Genomic DNA, 26,597 nt, shown 5'->3' with positions numbered 1-26,597 from the left:
TGTACATTAAGGTATTACTCTGTGTGTGTGTGTGTGTGTGTGTGTGTGTGTGTGTGTGTGTGTGTGTGTGTGTGTGTGTGCGCATGTTTAATGTGTGGATGTGGGAGAGTGCATATATGAAGGAGAAGGAAAGCCACTGTCCGATTAAGTCTGTTCTATGCATCATGGCGTCTAGAGCCAACTGACAAAGCACAAAAAATCACAATATTAAAAAGGTATTTTTTTCTTTCATTACCAAGAGAGTGAATTTTTGTTTACACTTAATCTAATTCTTATTTAATTGTCTAAATATTTGGGAACTGTAAAAAAGACCAAAATGACATTGAATATTTAGAAAGAATAATTGAAACAGAACAAAAAAAGCTGCCATAGAAAAATGTGCTTTCTTTGTTTCATGTTTTTTTTTATTTTTTTTTTATAAGTTAAATGTTAAAATATCTATATATAATTTAATCTGCTAAACTTTAATGTCAAAATTGTTTACTTTATAAATCTATTTTATATTACAATCACTAATGAAAACCAAATCTGAAAATTTTTCAAGTTTTAATAAGCAGGATTTGTTTCATTATTAAATTGTATTGTGTTAAGAATTCAGTAATATTTCAATTTTATATTTTCTATGGCTACATTTTATTGTTTTATTTTATCTATGTAACCTAACTATTATGCCACATCTTGTGTGTTTAGGGTGTGATTCTTGCCTTTTTTGTAACTTGGATCATTATTACTTTAATTATGTTTTTATTTATTATTAATCAAATATTTATTGAAATCAACCATAAAATAAGGTTCTTCAAATTTTAAACATGACTATATTTTGAATTATTTTTCAGTTAAGTCCTCTACCCTTTAATATGTCTCCAAATACAGCTAGTTGACAATAATCAAAGAACATGTTTATTAATATTTCTGATATGATATTTTTTTTTTTTTTTTTTTTTTTGGTGGGGGGGTTCTAGTTTTCCTAAAGCTAACAATAGTTATGATGAAAATAACATACTTTACATAATAAATTAGATTTGAGTTTCAATTAAGCTTACTAGCTTACTAAGTGGTCAACTGATGACTCTACATGTAGTATGCCATTAATTTGTTTGGTTACTCTCTACCTGCTGGTGGTAGTCACCCTTGATTTTAAGATTTTATTTTGCTTAAATTTAAATCTAGTTATAGGTTCACAGACAAATTCAAATTGTTACTGTGGTGTTAAACGTAAACACTAGTTTATTTCCATCAAAGAAAAAGTTTCCGTTTCTAGAAATTTCTGGTGGTTTAGAGATATGGTAGGTGTTTAAATAGTGTGTTAGGGGTGTGTTGTTGATTTATTATTACAGTGAAATTAGATAGCCCAGCAAAACGCTTAATACAGTGAGGCTGTGGAACGAAGGATGTTGAAAAATCAATGTTGCACCTTTACTTTTCATTTTATACTTTTTTCCTTTTGTAAATATATGCATAAATGATTACAAGAGAATTCTGAAGTAAAACTGTTTTCATAATCAATATTTGCATCAAATTTGTTACTTATCCATTTGCAAATGTTCTCTATAATAATCTTATTGATTTTTTGTTTTCTATTTATAAAAATGAAATCAATTGATATTGATAAATGAAGATTCTTTGGGAGCTCTTGTTTTTATTTTCTAAATAATTTTGTTTGCATTTTAGTATTTAAATACTTGATATTTGGATAGTTTATTTTATTAACAAAATATAGTTTTTTTAAATTTTCTATAATTAATAAAAACAAATTAAAATTATGAACTTTATATTTCAATCTAATTTTCGTTTAAATTAAATGGGGTTTGATTTTTTTTTCAAGTTTGCGTTGAATGTATTGTGTGAGGTATTTCGAGAGGGGAATTTTGCTGAACATCCACATCATTGGGTAAAGTGTGTGTAGCATTTTTTTCTTCTTCCTCTTTTTCTACTGGTTCGTCTGCTTCTTCCAATGTGCTTTGTACTTGTTCTTGTTGAGGCTCACATGTAACATTGTCTGCCTCTGCATTGTTCAGTTGTAACTGCGTGTCAGAAGTGTATCTATCCACTGCAGTCTTCTTCAGACTACCCCACTGCCTGTAGTCAGAGTTAGGGTCAGCATCTGCCTTATACATCCGTCTTGGAAGAGTTCTTGTATCTCCAGGAGACATGAATGTTTGCATAGAAGGTTTCATATCTGTGTATTCCTCATGAATATTCTCTGATGAGTGTGGTTCATAGTAATCAGATGTGTCAGATGCTGAAATGAATGCAAAATAAAATAGTTGTATAAATGACTCAATTTCAACTTCACATTAAAAACCAGAATGAGCAAAATAAAATAATCCTCCATTAATTTATTTTGCAAAATTTATTCTCAAAAATAAATTTTTTAAAAATTCTTTATCTTATATTGTCATGGTACGCCACAAGAAAGAACTAACCTGATACATTTTGACAGTGGTTTGCATATCTTTCAGCATAGGGATCATCTTGGTCTGATCGAGAGGAGGGTTCCATGTCAGGGTGACATGCAGGACCCATGCAGTTTCTGTCTTCATGTCTCTTGCCACCAGTTGCACCTCGGATTTCCTTTCATGAGTACAACGAAAGATAAAAATGAATTGAAGTAATCCCAGTAAAAAGAAAAATGCACAAATGTTAGTTAAAAAGAAATTTTCCAGATTAAATTTTACAAATTGCCTTCAATAAGTTTCCAGACTTTTTTGTACAGGCATTTAAAATTGTTGTAGACTCTTGAAAATACAGTACACTATTGTTATACATCCTGTGAAATGACTGACCTATTTTCATGATTTCAGGTTCAAATAAATAGTAACAGCAGGAATTGGAATACACTCCACTAAAGCCTTATTGTCACAGCTAGTGGATTTCAAAAATCTAATCTATACATGAGGACATTTGAGAAGAATGATATGCAATAAGATTCTTTTTTTAACTTGGAAAAAAAATGCCACAGATTCATATGGAATGCTTCAGACTACTTTTGGATCATCTTGCATGCATCAAGCATCAGTTTTTGAGTGGCATAAGAGATTCAAGGAAGGCTGGGAGTCTGTGAGGCATGATGAGAGATGTGTGAGGAGTAAGGAAGTCAGAACACCAGAGTTGATTGGCCAAATAAAGAATTTCATCTATATGGACCGTCATGTGTCTAGAGACATTAAGTGCACAGTTTGATGTCAGTGTCAGGAACTGTACACACAATCATGCGGAGGATCTGTGTGAAGTTTGTCCCAAATCTATAGTCTACAACTACATCCTTATCACGGACTATTTGACCAAGATGGACATGAAGACAGTTCCTCGCCCTCCATATACTTTAAACTTTACTCCCTGTGACTTTTGGTTCTTCTCTAAGCTCAAAGAAAACCTTAGAGGCTGTTATTATGAGACAATTGAGGAGATGAAAAAGGCTGTGACGAGGATCATTGACACGCGCACACAAGAAAATTTCAGTGGGGTCTTCCAGAAATTGTTGGAACAGTACAAGTGCATTACAGCTGGAGGAGATTACTTCGAAGGAGACTAGAGTTTCATGTGTGTACTATCAATAAAAGTGCTCATATGAAAAAAGTCTGGAAATTGTAGTTACCTCATGAAATGTTATTTCAAATTAACTAGAAAGACACCTACCTCATAGATAACCTCAGTAGCCGTCTGCACTTTAATTCCCAGGGCTGAACTTCTCCGTCCATCATTTGTGACATCTGCACGATGTTGTGGCCTTCTGCCTCTTCCCGGTAGAGTTCTACAAAGCACATCTTGTTCTGCTCGCACAGCAACAGACACACCAGACCAATAAGTAGTCTGGTAAGACGGATGCATTGCATGTGCCTGTTCGGGATAATATTTGCTGGAAGAGTCAGCCAATGGATGTGCTTGTGCAACACTTCTGGTATCAATGCAACGAAGGATGCAGATGGAAATTGCAGCAGTAATTGGTATAGCAACGGTGACTGCAACCAACACAATGACAATGAGTAAATACTGGTGGATCTTGATATCGGTGTGCGTATAGGCAGCATTTAAGATATCTGCGGTATTGTTACTAACTGTCAATGTCAAAAAGACTGATGTCTTTGCAGATAAAACTGGACTACCACTATCCTTGACCATAAACTGCAGGTGATAGGAGCCAGCATCTTGATGGCCAAGTAAGCGAGTGAAAGACAACAATCCAGTATAATGATTGATGGCAAACAACTGTTTATCGTTGCCTGCAGTTATTTCATATTTGAGAAATGCATTCTCTTGACTGTCACTGTCGGCAGCCTTGAGAAGAGTGATGTTCTTTGTATGATGTGGATGATATTTGACATCGAGATTGAAAGGATTCACACTGGGAAAGGTAAAATATGGAGCATTATCATTTTTATCTTCAATCTGCACAATGACATTGACGCTATTATCAAGTGGAGGGTTTCCATTATCTTTCACTAAAACGTTGAATTTATAAATGTCTTTGAACTCATGGTCAAGAGACATGATTGTTGAAATCAAGCCATCACTGGTTATCTTGAAAGGTAGGAAGTCTTCATTTTTCGTAAGCAAAGAATATGTGAGTCTACTGCCAGCTCCCAGATCAGGATCAGTGGCATTGATAGAACCAACTGACGTCTTTGGACTTTCATTCTCAAACACAGAGAATTTAAATGTATCTTTTGTAAATTGTGGTCTTACATCATTGACATCTTTGACTTTGATGGAGAACTTGCTATCACTGTGTTGTGGAGGAGATCCTTCATCTTTGCAGCTGATTGTAACATCATGGTGCTCTTGCATTTCTCTGTCAACTTTGTGTTTCAATGTCACTTTGTATTCTTTGGATCTTAGTTTTTGTAAACGAAATTTATCATGGTGCAACTCACAGTTAACCTGTCCATTTTGTCCAGCATCAGGGTCAGTTACTTTAACATAAGCAATAAAACTACCAATTTCAATGTCTTCAAGTATAGTAGCTGTGTTATCTGTTGAATCAGACATAAAAGTGACAAAAATATTTGGCGATCTGTTTTCAGTGTTTATAATATTTACTAACACTCCTGCAAATCCACTTAATGGTGAATGTCCACTGTCAGTTGCCATTACATACAATTTATAAATGTTCTGGACTGACAGTAATTTCTGTTTTAAAAATATTTCTCCTGTTTTTTCATTAAGTTCAAACTTGTTTTTGTCATCAATTGATGTTTGTGAACTAAAATGATAGAAAACTTTTCCATTTTCTCCTTCATCCAAATCGATAGCGGACACAGTAACAATTGCCTTCTCTTTATAATCTTCATTTTTTATCGAAACATTATAAATACTTTTTGTAAATCTTGGAGGATTGTCATTCAAATCTGTTATTATGATATGAATATTTAAAATGCTTTGTTTAGGTATAGATCCATTGTCTTTTGCAATTATTTGGAGCATGTACGAATCTTTCTTTTCTCTGTCAAGTTTACCATCAACAAATAAATCTAATTGTGTTGGGCCAAATGGGGTTTTATCTATTGACAAAGAGAACGGTTCATTTTTTGTCTTTTTCAGTTCATAAGTTATCTGCGAATTAATTACACTAACATCTTTGTCTTTTGCAACTGGAACCGTTTTTTTGAAACCTTCTCTGACGCCTTCAGAGATGTGCATGTTAATTTGTTTCTCTGGAAATTTTGGTGCATTATCGTTAATGTCATTTATAATTATTTTAATTTTTATAATCTTCATGAATGTCTTTCCTTGTCGTACAGCAACATCCACCATTTGGAAGCATTCTGTATTCCATTTACACATTGATTCAGCATCCAGAGTCTGAGCAGTAAAAAGTTTTCCTTTCTTCTCGGAGACATGAAATAACTGAGAAGTGCCTGCCATTTCCTGTCGCAGTTGGTTGAAAGTGATCAAACGCCTGTTTTCCAAAGGGACATCATCCATGATGTGGGAGTCAGCTGCAATGTCACCCAGGTAAGTACCTGGACTCTTACCTTCATCAACATTGTATGTCAGATCTGCACCTTGGCAAAGTTGTAAGACCAGCAGGAATATGCATACAATTATTGGCATTATCTGATGTTGCATTAGGGTTTCTGAAAAGATATGATTATTTGTTTTTAAAAAAAGACTTTGTATTAGCTATTTCTCATTCAATTTATTGCATATCTTTGAATCGATGCACTGTGCAGTTGCACTTAAGTAGTTTCTTTCTTAACATAATCGTATACAAACTAGAATCTATTAAATATTTGGAAATATTAAGAAACTTAAGCATAATAACCTTTAATCAAAATAAATGGAGTCAAAATAACCCAAATATTAAATAAACCAAAAATGCTATAAAACAAAATAATCATTCATAACATAAGTCGTTAGATTTTTATATTATTTGAAAAGTCAGACAGATTCTCAAAGTAAAACTTAAATTGTATTACACTGTATCTAAAACTAAACAAAAATTTCAAGGGTAAAGTTTATTTCCTAGAACTGCCTGTCTGTAGAGCACAATATCATGGGGCTGCTTTCTTGCTGACTACAACATAGTCGTTTTCAAGGTCAACATAAACATATTTCTTGTTGAGCCATTCTCTTCAATAATCAATTTCCACCCAATTTCCGCTATCACCAATCATTACAGTTGTCTCACCTGATACTTATTAACCCTTATTCTTAAGTGGCCTCTTGGTCTTGATAAGCTGTAACTATAGTATATAAAAAAAAAACTAATTATATTTCATTCTGAATCATCATTTCTTTATGTGTTTTGTGGCACCATGTTCTTCAGAATACTAAAATGTACTTTGAGATAATTTGTTTAAAAAATTTTATTATGATGTTTGGAATATTTTTTGGAGGGGAAACCATTTTTTTTTTTTTTTATCAGAAGTAAAAGTTAATTACAATGTTGTCAGCAGCAAATGTCTATATGCTGCATTTAGTATTAATGCATATAATGAAAACAAGCAAAACTTGATCATATTTAAATTTTCTTATTTTGTCAAGGAATAACATTGAGTTTTTTTTTAATTATTTTAAGCTACAAAAAATGTGCTATAAATTCTTTTCATATAATTTTAAAAAATGTTTTAACTAACCCTTCCCTTTCTCCTTCAATATTAAAAACAATAAAATCATAAAATTATTTTTGTATGGAGTTAAGAATATACTATTTTTTTTTTAAGTTTTGCCCTGAGAGAACATATTCAAGCTTTTAAAAGAACATCTGCATTATTTGTTGCAAAATTTGGTTGTCAATTTTGTGCTTTCAAAATTATTCTACTTTTTAGGTGTTGTTGGAAATTTGTCAGTCAAAAAAAATATGTTTTGCTAATCAGGGAAAAGTGAAAATTTAATTCAATTTTGGGGCAGAAAATATTTTAATTTGTTTTTATCTTTTTTTTTTTTGTGTTACAATTTCTAAATGTTTGTCTATTTTGATACTTCTGATGTTATAATCTTGAACAATCAATGTTATTAAAATGTGATTGAAACAGCCTATAAAAGAAATCAACTTTCTAATTAAATAATTTGCATTAAAAAATTTCATTGATTACTACACAGTAATATGTCAGATATATTATATGAAGTGCCATCCTTTGACCCAACACTAGTACTCCTCCTTATTCCAACAGTATTAAACTAACCCTTCAATATACAACACTTTACAAAATAAATCATGTAAATATATAAGAAATCTCTGTAAAACAGTATTAACTCCTGATCTTAAGACTGACATTTTATATATGTCACTCTGATAGTAATATTACTAAAATTATAATTATAGTAAAATAACATTTTTAATAGTTTTCTTTTATTACTCAATTCCCAACTGCTTTTAAGTTCAGTCCATGACTACACCAAAATAAACACATTACTGTTTTTGTCTGCTGCATTTGAGGGATAGTTAAAAGGTAAGATTTAGGTATTCCTAACAGAAACCTCCATGCTGCTTTCAGGTATGGCTAGGGAGAGCTAAAGGAGAAGGCTAAGGTAACCCGACAGAAATGCCCTTGCCCTGCACACTTGCAGGTTAGTTTCAGTATAATCAGAGTACAACTGTCACAAATAAACAAATTAAGTATAGACTCTTAAAAAAGGCACTATCAAATATTTTCTGACATTAATAGATAATACAAATGTTCATGGTATAGATTTTTAAAACATTATCAGTTTTTAGTAGTTATGATCGTCATATCCAAGAAATGGCATAGTGTAGTGGTTACAGATGTGGCCTGTGGACTTGATGTGCTGGGTTTGAGTTCTGTCAGAACAACTGCATCATTTTCACTAATGCCCTTTGGAAAGCTATGAATCTATATATCCTCTATCCATCTATGAGTTAAAATAGACTAGATAAACAAGCTTTGCTTTGAAAACTCCAAAGTAACATCAGTTTTTCTCTGCTTACTCCAGAATTGTTTTCAGTTGTCCTAGACTTCTTGCTACTGGAATCAGTTCAGAAGAGATGTTGAGTATTGCTTGCATCATTATAGACTCCCTGCATAGGTATACTTACAAGGAATGTCCATTGTCTCTCAAGACTAAAAAGAAGGCATGGCTAAAGTTGTTTTTATAAAGATATACACTACAAGCTTCTTCATAAGAATTTTTTAAAGGGCTATTTTAGATATAAAAGCTTGAATATGTTAATTGCATTGCATATTGTTACAACAGTAAGTTGTTGAATAAAAACAAGAAACTGACGAGTGGTAGGGCTTTTCTTCTGTATGTTCACTTCCATTTCCTCATGGCTTTTTTGGTCACATCACCATGCAATGGAATCAGATACATTTACATATAGATATCTATATCAACAAGGAAGATATAAGGCTCAATAAAGGGGAAATATAAATGTCAGGGAAGATAACCATGTATGAATCCAGGGATTTGGTGTTCAATTGGTATGCTAAAACAATTGAAAATTTTGAAATGCGACCTTCCAGATAATAGCCCTTTTCTCAATTGAAATATCATAAACTTTGGATATTTTACAATGTTTTGTATTTAAATAAAAATGTACCGCTGTATGGCTTTTGTTTCTGGTTAGCAAAATGCCAGATACAACTTTTCTTTTTTAACCAAATGCTATACATTTTAGTTTGGCCTTTTTTTTTTTAATGATGTATATTTTTGATTATTAAAAATTGACTCGGAGATGGAAGGATTTACGTTCTTTGATTTTTGGGATTGTTTTACAAATTATATTCTGGATTTTTTATCTTTTGAACATCCTTAATGGCCATAACTGTATCTTCTTGTAGAGTAAGTGATGAACATGGTTTTTATCCTGTTGTTTTTTAATCTTATTTTCGCTGTATGATGAAACTTACTTTTTCTGTTTTCGATCTAAGGATTCTAAAGATAATAATTTTTTTATTATTATTGGATGGATATATATATATATATATATATATATATATATATATATATATATATATATATATATATATATATATATATATATATATATATATTCTTTTTTTAATCCAATTGGTTGCTTGGGTGTAAATTATAGAATAATATAATAAAAATCTTCATTCATATATTAAGGATGTCTCAAAAAATGTGCTCACACTTTAACTGTTATCAGCATTGTTGAACAATAATGATCATCAATTTGAACATTTGTGAACATGATTCTTCAATCATATTTGTCTTCTGTATTTGAAACCATTCCATTTCACTTTATATTCATAAATAAAGATTTTATTGTCATTCGAAGTGTGATGAAAGTTTTTTTTTAGAGAGAGAGAGTTTGTGTGTGTGTGTGTGTGTGTGTGTGTGTGTGTGTGTGTGTGTGTGTGTGTGTGTGTGTGTGTGTGTGTGTGTGTGTGTGTGTGTATAAACTGCCATCTTGTGCACTAACAGTGTGATTACAGTGCTCTTTTCAAATTCGCACAACAGGAGCAACCTATCTTTTTGATATACTGGTTAGGTATATGTCTTAAGATTAACTAATTTTCATATTGATTTGCAAAAGGATGTTTCATTAATTAACTATCCTTTTTTTGTTTTTATTTCAAATTTTGCTTTTAATGTAAAACATATTTCTGCTCATGAATACTATTTTATTTAATAAATAAATACTTAGAATTTGTTGTTAAAAATTCTTTTAAACTTCTTTACTTCCGTGGCATTGGATTGCAATCCTATTCTAAATTGTATGTTATCAAAACCTCTCCTCCATGCAAAAATACACAACACACACCACCATAGCCAAGGAAAACATTTAATAATGTAAATATGTATAACTTTATAATCTCTCAAAGTGAAAGCATTTAAACTGGCTTTAAAATTCTTAAGAAGTTCTCGTGTATTAAAATATTGAAAGTTTTAAAGGCTAATTAATTAGCACTCCTACCATACCTAATTTTGAGTTCCAATTCCCTAATGACTTTTTAAAAATCTTATTTTAAAAAATTAATTACAAAATAAAATCCACCATAGGTGAACCATTCCACTGTGCTATACTACATTTGGACATTATTTTAAAGATTTAGAGGGTCAACTAAAAGACCCCAGACACCAAGGGGTCGAATCATACTACATATTTATAACATTTATAATTAGAGAACAAAATATTTATAGTAACTTAAATTCAGTGTTTTCATCACTGCAAACCATGTAAACAGTTTCAGTGTCCTCAGATTCTTTTTCCAGCTTGTTTTATAATATTTAACGAAATAGAGACAGATAAAATAGGTCCTTCATTAAGTTTATAACAATATTGACTATGCAGATCTTGTTAATAATAAAGCTAAATTCAATTTATATAAATTCTTAATTCATTCAAATTTTTATGAAAAGATAAAATTTGGAATAAAAAAAGATAACATGTGATGTATTTCTTTGAGATGATGAAATATTTTAATGCAATGGTGTCAAATCTACTCAGGGATTAAGACTAATGAACCAAATTATTATAATCTATAACAAGACATTTTAGTTTCTACATGGTGTCCTTAACAAAACCAAATGCTGTGTGTTCTCAAAAAAGAAAGAAAAGCATGTAGTTGAATTTGAAATAAATTTCCTTCCAGTTTATCATTGTTTTTTAATTGGTCTAAACAAATAAAAAAAAAAAAAAAACCTTTATACAACATTTCATATGAACATACTAAATACATGAGTCAGACATGTACGAATGAATTGAAAAATAGTGAATTGATTAAATTGTGGAAAATATCAAAGTTAGAATGTTGTCTGCAAGAAAACTGATTGAATTTGTAAATAAAAATGCCTTACTGTATTTAATTGTTGTTTATCTACCACAAAACAAACATGAATAAACATAAAAGATTGATAAAATGAAAAAAGAAAGTTATAAAAATGGCCTAACTAACCTGCAATATTGTATTGATGAAGCAGAAATGTATGACGAGACAAGATTCATTTGTATCCTGGTGTACAGCTCTGCTGCTACTGCTGTTATTGTCTGAACACAATGTTAGCCTCCTTTTGGGCACTTGCATGTGTACATGTGTGCGTTTATGTGTGGATGTGGGAGAGTGTTCATATGTGAAAGAGAAAGAAAGCCACAGTCCTATCAAGTCTTCTCTGTGCATCATGGCAGTGACTCTAACAAAGCAGAAAAATTATCTGGATGAAGGCAAATATTTTATTGTTTCTATTCTACCTAAGCAGCTTAATGAATTAGCTAAGAAAATAAATAAAAATTACTTTGAAGATCAAAATCTTTGTATCATTATTAAGGAAATTGTTTTATATTCATAAAACTAGATACAATTTATTTAAAACACTTTGTTTATAACATATTTACAAAAAACAAAGATATTCTATTTATAAAGCATACAAAATTTTTAAGTAATTTGACAGAAAAAAAGACTCATTCAATTAAACCTTTCAAAAAACTCAAATAACTTTTAAATTTAGATAAAACTTCTGGACTTATTTATAAATTAATGAAATTCCTTTTTAATTTTATGAAATTTCTGCCATTTTATTTTGTTCATATTTTTGTATATGTAAAAGCTCGGGGGGGGGGGGTACACTATTGCATTAGAAAAATACCATAAACTAAAGTAATGAATCTTTAAAGGAATTTTCTGTAATTTTTCAAATCTTAATTAGAATAATGTATATCATTTTTTTAATATGAATGTGAAATTTCACTACAAATCAAGTATCTTTAAAAACAAATTTAAATATGTGTTGTGCATCTTTATATGCAGATCCATTTTGAACATATAACAATAACAAAATTTAGAAATACAGATTTATAGATTTGAAAGTAGTTTTATTATTTTTGTTTGGTTTCATGAATTTCTTGTAATTGTTTTTATTCCATATTTCATTTTAAAAAATGTACAGTTTTTGTTTTTTTTATTAATTTTCATGAGATATATGTTTATAATTATTTTAGAAAAAAACTGATTATATTATTTTACTTTTTAAATTCAGTAATATATTCACTAAGTTGAATTTCTTTCAGTTTTTTGTCTATTCATACTTAATGTTAGCAAATATTTCAGAAATACTTATGCAAAATGTAAATCGTATATTCATTAATTAAATATTAATATTCCTGGAATAGCATTTTAGAAATGTATATTTAATTTTTTTTTTAAGATTCTTTATAGAAAGGGAATAATTTTATGTTTCTATCTATAATGTTGAATCATTAACTAAAATAATGAAGAAATTGTATTTGTAAAGCTATTGAGTAGAAATAAAAAAAAAATTTCATTTTTTTTAACTGAATTTTAAATTTTCATATCAGTTTTTCATAATTAAAAAAAAAATCTGACAAACTTATTGTGCTTATAAGAAATATAGAAAAAATTAGTTCTCATCTTAATCAGTCATATTATGTTTTGTTTCAGTTGTCATCTCCCAAGAACTATTTTGATATATTGAATTTTAAAATATGATAATTATTACTTTATATATGAAAAAAAGTGTTGTAAAAAAATTAACTCTAGTACACAAGACTGAGAAGATAATCTAAAATATGAAAATTTTGATTAAGGGAACACATGGCAAAAATAACCTTCAGGTATAACATGCAGTGTGTGAGAGTTTGGTTTTCTTTTTGACTTTTACAATTATCGTGCTTGTCAAATATTTTATTATTAAATAATCATTCATAATTCAGAATATATGTACTTTCAAAATTATCAATTTTTTTTCCAAAGAAAGAATTAAATCCTGTTTGATATTTTTCAGTTTTCAAATATTTATTTGCATGTAAGAATAAAACAAATTAAAATCATATTTTCTCTCTCTCTCTCTCTCTCTTTCACACACACACACACACACACACACACATAACAGATTTGTTTGTATTTAAATACTTTTCTCCCATTACGTGAAAAAAAAGCTCATTTTTTGAGATGTGATTCTAAATACTTTCTTTCTTAAATAAAATAATAAATGACTTTTCATTCAAATTTTATAGAGAAATAACTGATAATACTATGGTGTGATAAGTTCAACACAGTTAAACTCATCTGGATTTATTTAAAGAGCGAAAGTAGATTCTTATTTCTATGAAGTAATATTTCATGAAATATAAGTAATGAGAAATATTTAAAGCAATGTTATATAATGTTATATCAGCTTTTCTTTTTAGAGTGAGGCCAAATGTCTAATCACGTTTAGATATGTAATATGAGGATTAAATGATTATTAATTTAAATAATTGATTATTTTATGATCTGGTATAAATATTTTTATAACTGTTAAATCCCATTTGAAAATTGTATATAAAATAGTGTTAAGAAATGAAAAGTATCAAATAATTGATTGTAATTTTATGTTTGTATTGAATGCATTGATGTTGGAGTGTTTGGTGGAGAATCTTGTTGAAGGTTTTCTCTATTCTCAATATTTTCTATCTCTTTTTCTTTGTCATCTTGTATAGTTTCTACTTCTGATTGTGTTTGTTCTTGTTGAGGCTCACATGTAACATTGTCTGCATCAACATTGTGCAAATGCAACTGCATTTCAGATGTGCATCTATCTGCTGCATTCTTCTTCAGACTACCCCACTGCCTATAGTCCGAGTTAAGGTCAGCATCTGCCTTATACATCCGTCTTGGAAGAGTCCTTGTATCTCCAGGAGACATGAATGTTTGTAACGAAGGTTTCATATCTGTGTATTCCTCGTGAATATTCTCTGCTGAATGTGGTTCATAATAATCTGATGTTTCAGATGCTGAAATGAATCAAGGAGAACATGTTTGAAAAAGACATTTAACTATTATGATATGAAAATAATAAATATTCATGTTTTTCTTTTTAATTTTCATAATCAAAATAATCAGATGTTTCAGATGCTGAAATGCCTGAAAAGATAAAATTTTATGAAATCACTTTTAATATTCGTCTTTTAATGCAAATAATATTCACAGTATAAAATTTAATTTTAAAGCTTAATTAATAAAAAATGAAATCTTCAACTTACCAGGTACATTTGGACAATGGTTAGCATATCTTTCAGCATACGGATCTTCTTGATCTGAGTGGGAAGGTCCCATGTCAGGATGATAAGTAGAAGCCATGTGGTTTCTTTCTTCATGTCTCTTACCACCAGCTGCCCCTCGGATTTCCTTTGAATAGAGCAAAGTACACAAACAGATATGAAATGAAACACTAATGTTTTATTCAAAATTTTAATTGACTCTATTTGGTCTAACACATGTTGATAAACACAACTAACTACTTTTTAAAAAATAGTAGGATTTATGGTGCAAGGCTATAAATGGTCCACTAGTAATCTTTTTTACTATAAAAATCTGAAAAAAATCTTTATAATGTACGTACTTGTCACTGCATGAAAATGTCATATTCCAAAAATCACGTAAATCGATCAAGTAGTTTGTTTTTATTTAAGAAAATCAAATATTATAGACATTTTATCGAAGAAAAACTTCCCACCATCTTGTCTTGTTTTTGAATGATATACTGCTAGCGACACCTGTTGGGAATATAAGATCGGCAAGGGGGCAGACAATCGACTTTACACACTATAGAAAAAAAACTTGGAAAATTAAGACATTTATAAGTTTTTGAGGATGTTAAAAACGAAAATAACGTTTAAAATTCCAGCAAACGAGTAGTTTCCAAGATATGAAGAAATGTTAGTTTAAAGAAAGTGGGGTATCACTTTTCTATAATAATTTAACGTATAATGATCACCCACTTTATGGCCACCACTAGTGTAAAACTTAAATTTACGCCGCTGAAATACACATTTGCCGAATTTTTGTTGGAGGAGCGTCAACGTGTGGGTGTTCAATTTACGTAAAATTCTTCGTGTGTGGAAAGTCGATTGTCTGCCTCCTTGCCGATCTTATATTCCCAATAGGTGTCGCTAGCATATATAATTTTTTTAGATTTTTATATAAGAAGAAATATACAAATAAAAAATATTGCTTTATTAATTTTAAAGAAAGTGATTTCTGAAAATAAATGAAATAAAAAATCCAATATATTAAATTAAGCAAATATATTTTTCGGCATTTAACATCAATATCATTGCATCTGTCAAATCAATAGTTAACTCTTACTACAGAAAGTCCCAGTCTGTGCAAAACAAATATCTTAATTCAAATAAATTTCATTGATTTCATATTCTAATTAGCCCAATAGTTCTTTTAGTAACATACATTTCCAGAGATTCAGCACTAATTTTCATTGGATAATCAACAATTATCAAATGAAATCATTTCATTCTTTAGAATTGGTAAATAGAAAATGTCATCCTAATTCATTGAGTAAGTTTTTTAATTCTTTTTGTTTACTTTATTGTATTTATCTTGTTTTTGTACTTTAATAAAAAAAAAAAATTTAAAAAAACTTGTGTAAAATTAATTATTGAAAAAAAAAAAAAAATGATACATGAGAATAAGAAAAACATCATTAACATGTCCAATTTACAAACTTCTACATGCACAGAGGCAGCATTTTGGCTATATTGACAGGACAAATCTCATTTATAAAATTCACTAGCTCTGTCTGTATGTCTGTCTCCATATTTTCAACCTGCATCTTTTCCAAGATGAAAGGTCACAAAGTGGCAAGAGTCGGGTCAAATGATTGCACGAACCATTTTTTATAGGTCTTTAGCTGGTAAAAATAGCTGCTAAAGGATCAAAACTAAAGGAAATTGGCACTTGACATGCATAAGTCTACTTTTATTGCACGCATGTGCAAATATATATACATTTATACGTTAATGTTAGTTCATTTTTAGCTATATTTTATCTAATTGATGATAGCTCAAGTGGTAACAACTCATGCTGGAGTGCTATAAGTTTTGGTTTCAATTCTAGCTGATGGCTATAAGTCATATTTTTTGTTTTTTACTTTTAAAATATTGAGTACAACATAATATGTAATAATCAATAGAGAATTGATTCTATAATAAGAAATATAAGATCCGCATAAGTTAAAATATAATATTTAAGTATATTTTATGATCGGGCAACGCCGGCACTCCTTGCTAATAAAAAATAATATTCATCTATTAATCTCTCTTCATGTACATACAAATGCAATACTACAATATGTTTCATTTTATTTGCTAATAAATCTTTACATTTAGTAATATGGAAATCTAAGTGGTTTGAGACAATGAGCAAATTATAAAAGAAAGTAATTTGTATGTATACACACACACTCATGATTGACTAATTGTTTATGAACAAGGTAGTTGGACATTCTCTGATTATGAAATCAGATTAGTCATATCTGTCTTCACAAAACATTTTCAAACACTAAAATTAAGAAAAAATAAAGAAATCTTTATAAAAAAAGAGAAGGATTAGCATAAATATAAAGTAGATGACATTGCATTATTTGTGACAAAGTTAGACAATCATGTATGTGTGTGAATACAGATGGTTTTAAAAAAATTTAAACAAAAATTATTACTTTATATTTGAAGAGGAATTTCAAGTTTTTGTAAGTTATCTGTAAAATGTTATTTCAAAAGTAACTTTTTATAGTATAAAATCTTTTATTTAATGAACAAGAGAAAAGAATCCAATGCAATGCTGGGTAGGTACAATTATTTGTAAGTGAAAATTGAAAATGAATTCCTACCTCATAGATGACCTCAGTAGCCGTCTGCACTTTGATTCCCAATGCTGAACTTCTCCGTCCATCATTTGTAACATCTGCACGATGTTGTGGCCTTCTGCCTCTTCCCGGTAGAGTTCTACAAAGCACATCTTGTTCTGCTCGCACAGCAACAGACACACCAGACCAATAAGTAGTCTGGTAAGACGGATGCATTGCATGTGCCTGTTCGGGATAATATTTGCTGGAAGAGTCAGCCAATGGATGTGCTTGTGCAACACTTCTGGTATCAATGCAACGAAGGATGCAGATGGAAATTGCAGCAGTAATTGGTATAGCAACGGTGACTGCAACCAACACAATGACAATGAGTAAATACTGGTGGATCTTGATATCAGTGTGCGTATAGGCAGCATTTAAGATATCTGCGGTATTGTTACTAACTGTCAATGTCAAAAAGACTGATGTCTTTGCAGATAAAACTGGACTACCACTATCCTTGACCATAAACTGCAGGTGATAGGAGCCAGCATCTTGATGGCCAAGTAAGCGAGTGAAAGACAACAATCCAGTATAATGATTGATGGCAAACAACTGTTTATCGTTGCCTGCAGTTATTTCATATTTGAGAAATGCATTCTCTTGACTGTCACTGTCGGCAGCCTTGAGAAGAGTGATGTTCTTTGTATGATGTGGATGATATTTGACATCGAGATTGAAAGGATTCACACTGGGAAAGGTAAAATATGGAGCATTATCATTTTTATCTTCAATCTGCACAATGACATTGACGCTATTATCAAGTGGAGGGTTTCCATTATCTTTCACTAAAACGTTGAATTTATAAATGTCTTTGAACTCATGGTCAAGAGACATGATTGTTGAAATCAAGCCATCACTGGTTATCTTGAAAGGTAGGAAGTCTTCATTTTTCGTAAGCAAAGAATATGTGAGTCTACTGCCAGCTCCCAGATCAGGATCAGTGGCATTGATAGAACCAACTGACGTCTTTGGACTTTCATTCTCAAACACAGAGAATTTAAATGTATCTTTTGTAAATTGTGGTCTTACATCATTGACATCTTTGACTTTGATGGAGAACTTGCTATCACTGTGTTGTGGAGGAGATCCTTCATCTTTGCAGCTGATTGTAACATCATGGTGCTCTTGCATTTCTCTGTCAACTTTGTGTTTCAATGTCACTTTGTATTCTTTGGATTTTAATTTCTGTAAACGAAATTTATCATGGTGCAACTCACAGTTGACCTGTCCATTTTGTCCAGCATCAGGGTCAGTCACTTTAACATAAGCAATAAAACTGCCAATCTCAGTATCTTCTGAAATGGTTGCGATCTTGTCAGTCGATTCCGACATGAAAGTTACAAAAATCTTTGGTGGCCGATTTTCTGTATTAATTACATTTACTAATATACCTGCAAGTCCATTTAGTGGAGGATTGCCACCATCTTTTGCACCAATAAATAATTTATAAACTTTTTTACGATTTGAAGGCAGTTTGTTGGTTAAAAATACTTCCCCTGATAAATCATTTATTTTAAAATGACTCTTTATGTTTTCTGAAGTTTCTGTGCTGATATAATAAGAAACTTTTCCATTTTCACCTTCGTCCAAATCTGTTGCTAAAACCGTAACAAAAGGCTTATCACCATATTCTTGGTTATTAATGGAAACATTATAAATATCTTTGCTAAAAACAGGTGCATTATCATTGAAGTCTTTCACTGCAATGTGAATATCTAGAACATTTTCTTTTGGTGGAGATCCACCATCTCTAGCAATAACTTGTAACATGTATGAATCTTTTTCTTCTCTGTCTACTTCTTCTTTAACCACAATGCTTAGTTTTGGAGTTCCGAAAGGTGTTTTTTGAATTGATAAAGAAAAAGGTTGATTATTTTGTTCTCTTAATTCATATGTAACCTTGGAGTTCAAAATACTAATGTCTTTATCTTTTGCATTAGAAATAGATTTTTGAAATCCTTTCTTTACACCTTCCATGAATTCCAAATGAATTTCTTTTTCTGGAAATTCTGGTTTATTATCATTGACATCATTTATAATTATTTTAATTTTAATAATCTTCAAGAATGTCTTTCCTTGTCGTACAGCCACATCCACCATTTGGAAACATTCTGTATTGTAGGTACAAAGAGATTCAGCATCCAATGTCTGTGAAGTGAAAAGTTTTCCTTTCTTCCGAGAGACATGGAACAACTGTGAAGTGCCTGTTATTTCTTGTAATAATTGGTTGAAAGTGATCAGTCTTCTATTTTCCAAAGAAATGTCATCCATGATATGAGAGTCTGAAGCAATGTCACCAAGGTAAGTTCCTGGACTTTTTCCCTCATTTATATTGTATCTCAGGTCTTCACTTTGAATCAAATGTATGACAGATGTGAAGAAATACAGCATCATCATAATCATGTTTACAGTTGTGTTGTGTTTTATCATTTTTATTTATTTTGTTTTTTCCTGAAAAAAAAAGACACATTTTAGGTTAGGTGTCCCTAGGTCATACATGCAAATTGAATAAGCCTCCAATGTTAATATGAATCTTGAATCTTACAAAAATTAATCATTTTTAAATCTAACAAATAAACTTTGTTAGATTTAAAATACTTTACTTGAAATTGAAAAGAAAATAACTTAAAAGGTTTTTACAATGTCAAACAATTATTTAAAGACAAAATGATGGAAACAATTTCTTGAGCAGCATCTTTATATAATAAATTATGACAAAGAGAGTTGTTTCTAACAAAGAAGTTATTAAAAATTTGTACATAGTTTTTATATTTTATAGCTTATAATAATTATATAACCAGTAAGATTTATGTCCCCGTATTGCCCAGGAAAAGTTTTACATATCAATTTTATTAGAGGTATCAATTGTGCAAATAAAATAAAATCAAAAGAACCCATTTCACTGTACTGTAGTTGATTAAAATAGGATTTAACATGCTTTTTTATATGCAGATAATAAATAATTATTTTTATAAAAAATTTTGTTTGTAAATATAAGCAATTTTTTCAAGTTTTGAGCCAGGATTAAAAATTCATTATGAATGTGCTTGTTCATTTTTATTCGCAGTTGTTTTCTTACCACATGAACCTAAGGTTAATCGTAGTTTTTTTTTTTTTTGTGTGCGTTTTGTAAAAAAACAAATAAAGAACTGTTCATAAACGTCTTATAACTTTTATTAAATATTAATTTTCATTTAAAACAATTTATATCAGTAATACTAATTTGTTTTATGAATTTGTGGATTTAGCAAATAATTTATTTTATTGAATTTTTTTTTTTTTGTAATGTGGATTTAGGATTAGTAGTTGGTTTAAGGGACAGTGTGGCACCGGTTTTGTTGCTAATTTTTGCTTACTCCTTGAGGTCCACCCTCCCAGCTTATACCTACAATTTTTGTTAGTTTATAGCTAATTGCATGAGGTGCCCCTACCAGGAAATGTAAAGTTGACCATGTGCTTAACTTCTGTCAGAGTGGGTAAAAAAAAATACTGAAAAAGATACCTTGTAATAATAGTTGTTGGCTAAAAGTTAGACAAATAACTAAGGTGGATATATTTTTAAAAATAATTTTCTTTTTACTATTTTAATGGACCCCACTTCTAAGAAAAGAAAACAAATGTCTTCATTTCCATATATGAATTTTCTCTTGTTTCTCTTCTATTATAGAATATTATTGAATAACCGAATACCATTTAAAAAACGAACAATGCAAAGAAGAAGAAAAAAAAAAGCAAAGAGTGAAAGAAAGGAAACGTTTTTGATCAGAATACAGCACAGTTCATTGTAATAATTGCTATTATTAAATATGAAACGTCATATTTAAATTTCAATTGTTGTTTAGTGTTAGCCAATTCTAGTTGATTATTCCAGAAATATCAGGCAAACTGAAAAAATGTAGAATTACTGAAAGCAAACAAAATGGATGCATATTTTCTGAAAGTATGCATCAACGGAATTGTATATATCACTTCTGTTTACAGACCTATAATGACTGATGAACAAAGGGAAAATTGACTTTACTTTATTATATAGATAGAAGATTTATCTTTTCATATCAAGCAATATTCGTTTTATAACCTACCACTTTATATATAAATAATTTAATATCAATGTGAATTCCTTTCATATAGGTTAATAATTCTATTACAATATATCTTGTCCATATATTAAAAACAGCAAAAATAGAATAAGATTCTAAGCAAATACTTATTTTCCTTATAATCTACAAACTTAAAAACTTAAGTTGAACGTAATACTTGAGATACTCTTCAATATAAAGAGAAACAAGGACACTTTTTCTCTGTAGATTAATTTATTAGCAATGTCAACAAGAATCATACTATTGAATAATTAATGCTTTTATTCAATTTGTTTCCAACCCATATGGATTCTTATATTTTGAATCTGCAATTATAAAAATATTTTTTAAATCTCATGTATCTCATTCTTTTACCTGTTGCGGCATCTAATTTTTTAATGTACACAAAATTCTTATAAATATATAAAGATGAATTCTTATACAAAATAAACTAAGACTTCTGATGCATTTTTTTTACCACCTATCTTAACTATATTAACATCCAAATAACCAGCACATATTTAATCTCTATATTACCAAAATGGAAACCAAAAATCATTGTTTCTTTTTATTAAGAGGTTAATTTCTTCGCATGAAGCTAAATTTGTATTTGCCTTTCTACATATTACTGCTTAATACATACGCCAATCTCATTTATATATACTATAATTTTTTGAATTGCAATGTAAAAAAAACATTTTAGAAAATAATTCATTTTTGAAACATTATTAACCATAGAATTTTGAGTAAACGTTTCTTATTTTTTTCTGATTATTAGACGTTATTTCCATTATTTATATTTTACGCTTTTGATTAATCTGTAAATAAACAATACCTATAAACAACTTTGTAAAGTACTCACAAATTATGACATTGCAATGGAGGTCCCTACTGACCACGTCATAAAAATGGATACATTCATTTAAAAAGAATACTTAATATTTTCTTTTTAGTTTATATTACCCTGGGCAGCGTCAGAAACGGATCCGGCTAGTGATAAAATAAAGCATAAGACTGTATATGTATTGAACTTGAACATTTGTGATTTGTATTATTTTCTTACAGGTGGTCATATTTCATGCATTGTTTTTGTTTTTTTAGCTTTTTTTATATAAACAGTTAGAAACATAATGATTAACCTTGCTTCAATGCAGATGTCAGTAATAATAATAAGAAATAATTAAACAATATATCTGCTGTGTATATTGATGAGGAAGTAATATGTCCTTTTTTGCTTGTGGTTATGGTATTCGCCCTGGACCAGTTGGGCCGTCCCTTTCCGACAAGTTCACCACATTCTGAATACTTGCTGACCAGGCATGGCAATCCAAGGTTGCTTCTGTTATGAACATTCGCAGTTCCAGAAATGGACCCTATAAAGATAAGGGCCTAGAATCTGTTCAGCATCCTGCTTCACCAGTGTGGTGGTGATGTTGGGTTAATGACTTTATGAATAAAGTCATTTGGACATCATCAAAGGGCACAGCCAAATCAATGAAAGCATCTGGCAAGGAGCAAGCGCAAACTGTACTGTTGGAGACAAACTGTTGCCAAATGGGAAATGTGGCGTAGGTAATGATGGTGGAACACCTCCAGTTTGTAGCCACAATCAAAGTTGACAGAAGGCAGTGCAAGCATTGCTGAAATAGTTGAGGATGTTGTCTTCCCCTTGATCTATTGCAGTAATGATGGAGCCAAGGTATTTAAACCAATTGACCTCTTTAAGGGTTTCTATGTCAAGGACAACCGGCTGCATTTCATTTGGAAAGATAACTGCTGTCAGTATCTTTGTCTTATTGGCATTTATTTTTACATCAATCTTTGATGCCTAAGATTACATCTCATCAATGGTCGATTGAATGTGAGCGAAGCTTTAACCCAATATGGTAATATTGTCTGTATAGTTGAGATCTGATATTTTCTAAACCATGATTTACTGTTACGCCTGGAAAGTTGGCCGGGTTGTTCAATGTGATCCAGGTGATAGCATATATGAAGACTGCATCTTAATCAGACATCAAAGTGAATGTCAAAGAAGCGTGACTCCTGACCATAAATGCAAACTTTAGTGCAGTGAAAAACCATCATCTCTGTCTTATTGTTTTTTCAGATTTTTGATAATGTCCAGGATCCAGGATTTCATCCATAGGTTGGGGGGTGGGGGTGGGGTGACACAGTCATAAACTGTAGAAAGAACAGTTGGTATCTGAGAGGTTTGACTGAAATGGTTAAGCAGCGATGCAAAGTGATCATTTCAATATTGAAGGCATTCATCAAGGTTTGTGATAGGCTCACCTTGCTGATTAAAGACTACTTCGTCACTGCCCTTAAATGGCTTTGTGGTTGATTGAAGAATACTGTTCAACTTTCTTGTGTCACCAACTGATGAGGCTTGCTCCATGTTTTCAGCAATTTTTTTTGTCAGTAAATGTTGCGATCAACTCCTGTAAAGCAGGCGCTTTCATGGTGCAGTTGGCAGAAGATATCAAAGCTGAAACATTGAATCTGTTTTGTTCAATTTGCAAGTTCAATTCTGCAGCCGGATATCCAATCTTTGACATGTTTTTTGGTGGTGCCAAGAGTCTGTGTTATTTTCTTTACATTGACATTTATGTTAGTTGGTTGAAGTGCTTCAAGACCGTCGAAATGCTTGGATAGATGGATTCGCAAAGAGTTTTGAGTAGCTTCATATTTGAGCTGCAATACATCATATTTTAGCAGCCAATGAGATGTAGTTTTGCACATTCTATGACATGATCCGTGTCATTGCCTTTTCTGTCCCATGATGCACAAAATAGTTGAACATACTAGATATCCAGCAAGATTTGATGAGGATGTGGTTGATTTGGTTCTGAGTGACGCTATTGCTAGAGTACCAAGTCATGAGGTGGTGTCTGGAATTTTGAAAATAGATGCTTGAGATTGAAACCTGCAAAACCAATGCAACGTTCTCTATTTGAGCAGCAATTCCAGATCGCAAACTGGCCAATGATGTGTCCTGTATTAGTATTTCCAACACCTATGCAGGCATTGAAATCATCTGCGACTACCATAAAATTTTGTGATGAAATTTTAGCGATAACAGCCGGGAGACTATTATAAAAAGCATCACTTAATGTCATTGTCAGTATCGAGAGTGGGGACGTAGACTCACTTCAATGAATCCACCACATACTATGAATACAACATCCACTACAGCGTCCTCAGGGTCCGACGCACTCTCCCAGTACTGTGAGTGTCAAATCATTAAGCTGGACTATTTCATCACCATTAACTCTATAACTTTGTATGCTGGAATGTCTGAACAATGATGTGTGGAGAAATGCAAGCACTCACAGTTCTTGCCTTCCATCAGTACAAGATCAATGTCGCCTGCCTTTCAGAAGTCAAATTTGTAAACACAAGCAGTAGATTCGTCAAAGTCCCGCAAGCAGATATGTCATATCATATCTACTACAGCGATCCTACCTACAACTCTGGACATCATGGCATTGCATTTGCTCTGAACGAGCAAGTGAATGGTGCACTCCTTACCCGAGATTCAATCTCTCCCTGCCCAAATTTTATTACATTTCAATAATAATACTGTTTATTATAGAAACCCTACACATAATACTAATTCATCAAATAAGAGAATTAAATTCTACTTTTAAGCAGCCTGAAAAACTTAATGCCAAAATTAAATGTAAAAAAGTTATTTAAGATTTTAAACTGGGAAATCAGTTTTGCATAAGTTTGTCTTATTAAATACTAATAATAATGTTTACAATGTATTATTGTAAATCTGTTACCTATTCTACTTCATCCAAAAATTAAAATAAGATTCTACTTTTATCAGGCAATCACATATAAACAACCTGAAAAACATGATAATAAAAATAAATAATAAAAAAATATATTTTTGACATTAGAATGAGGATCAGTTTAACATATGAATTGAAAACAAGATGGCATTTAAAATATATATTTAGTAACCAATTTTTTATTTGTTTACTTTGAATTATTGGTAATTTTCTTAATTTCTTGGAAACAGTAATTCTGCTTAAAATACATAGTAAATATGTTATAAATAAAATAATTACTGTTAAGAGGCCAAAATTGACTTTTACTCATTCAGCAGTCTGTTAATTAACTTTTAACAGCCCCATTACACTAATGTCGTTCTCATGGTTTCTGTCCTTATAAAAAGAAAATTTTATTCATATTGCCACCCATACTTGAGGTTAGTGATAAGGTTAAGGAAGGGCATGCTTTTATGTCTTTTAAAAATGGGGTGTAAAGTTCCAGTTTTTCCATAATACCTACTTATTTAAGTGATAAATACAATTAATTACCATCTGGTGACCTGGAAATAGTTAATCATTTTATGTTAAGTTTATAGGCAAAACTGATCCCCTACTCTAAGTCCTTTATATTTACCCCAGGTTTATGAGGCTGTTTACCTCTCTGAAAAAAAGGTCAAAAGCATTTACATAGTATGTAGGGCTATAATTTTACCATTTTTTTTTTTTTAACTATGAAAATTTTTTCCATGATTTTAATAGAAATAAGTACTATTGAAAAGGTTAATTTAATTATATATTAAACTAATAACATGTAAATATAATCCATGACAATGACATTGATGCTTATATAATATTCTAAAATATCTTTATGCTGAATTTAGTTTTAAAAAATTCCTTGTTGTTTTCTGTTCAATTTCATAATCTTCTTCATAAGTCATTAGTTCCTTTTTTCGAACAAACTTTGAACAATCTTATTTTTAAAAGAAAAATAAATTTTCTCACAAAATGAAACCCACCACAATACACATATGAGAGTGTCATGCAACAACAATGGACAGGTCAACTTATCTAATATTATTTTGGTACTAGAATAAATAAAAATAGACTTTAAATACTCCCAAGCAATATTAGTAATAAATAAAGTTAAATTAAAATTAAATAAATTATTAATTCATTAAATTTTTATTACCATGAGTGACTCAAAACAATATTTAAAATGCTATTTTCCATAATTTCAAATTTAATTTTTTTTTATTAGCATGATATAATTGAGAGGTTTCTTGATTTTTAAATGGTCCTATTACACAATAATAATAATAATAATAATGATATGATAGAAAATCTATAAAAGAAGTCTCACAGTCCAATCATTGCTAATAAACAGATATACTTTAAAATAGAGGAAGATTACATTTGATGTATTTGCTTTTATCTAATAGAATATTTTCATTGGAATGGTGTAAATAAAATTTACTCAGGGATGAGGACTCAAGAGTTATTGTCTATAACAAGACATTTAGGTTTCTAGATATGGTGCTGTCTTATAGCAAAATACTGTGTTATAGAAGAAACATATAATTGAATTTGAAATAAATTCCCTTTAAATTTATCATATTTAAAAAAGAAATATTCCTTGTATAAACACATTTTGAAAAGCTTTAAA

The 26,597-nt window shown here is 30.4% G+C and overlaps 2 protein-coding genes across 2 annotated transcripts in view; both read right to left on the bottom strand.

Moving 5' to 3' along the window:
* Positions 1 to 950: 950 nt before the first annotated feature.
* On the bottom strand, positions 951 to 12,469 carry LOC145242508 (protocadherin gamma-A11-like). The gene is made up of 4 exons (XM_080105569.1): positions 11,328 to 12,469; positions 3,640 to 6,077; positions 2,427 to 2,574; positions 951 to 2,242 (listed from the first exon to the last, which is right to left on the bottom strand). Exons 2-4 carry the CDS (start codon positions 6,067 to 6,069, stop codon positions 1,821 to 1,823), a joined length of 3,000 nt encoding a protein of 999 aa, XP_079961695.1. The 5' UTR covers positions 6,070 to 6,077; positions 11,328 to 12,469; the 3' UTR covers positions 951 to 1,820.
* A 1,153-nt stretch (positions 12,470 to 13,622) lies between these two features.
* The window catches only part of LOC145242847 (protocadherin Fat 4-like), a 67,132-nt gene continuing 54,157 nt past the window's right edge, over positions 13,623 to 26,597 (bottom strand). Inside the window, exons 9-11 of the mRNA XM_080105964.1 lie at positions 17,053 to 19,506; positions 14,411 to 14,555; positions 13,623 to 14,161 (exon numbers count right to left, since the gene is read on the bottom strand). Of these exons, the coding sequence (XP_079962090.1) occupies positions 13,758 to 14,161; positions 14,411 to 14,555; positions 17,053 to 19,506 (3,003 nt within the window). The 3' untranslated portion in view covers positions 13,623 to 13,757. The remainder of the gene's footprint in view (positions 14,162 to 14,410; positions 14,556 to 17,052; positions 19,507 to 26,597) is intronic.

The sequence above is a fragment of the Euprymna scolopes genome, chromosome 21 (genome assembly GCF_053919585.1).
Source record: "Euprymna scolopes isolate OS-2025 chromosome 21, ASM5391958v1, whole genome shotgun sequence".
Taxonomy (NCBI): domain Eukaryota; kingdom Metazoa; phylum Mollusca; class Cephalopoda; order Sepiida; family Sepiolidae; genus Euprymna; species Euprymna scolopes.
Note: the sequence above shows the minus strand (reverse complement) of the source record. Positions and strands in the feature narration are given on the sequence as shown.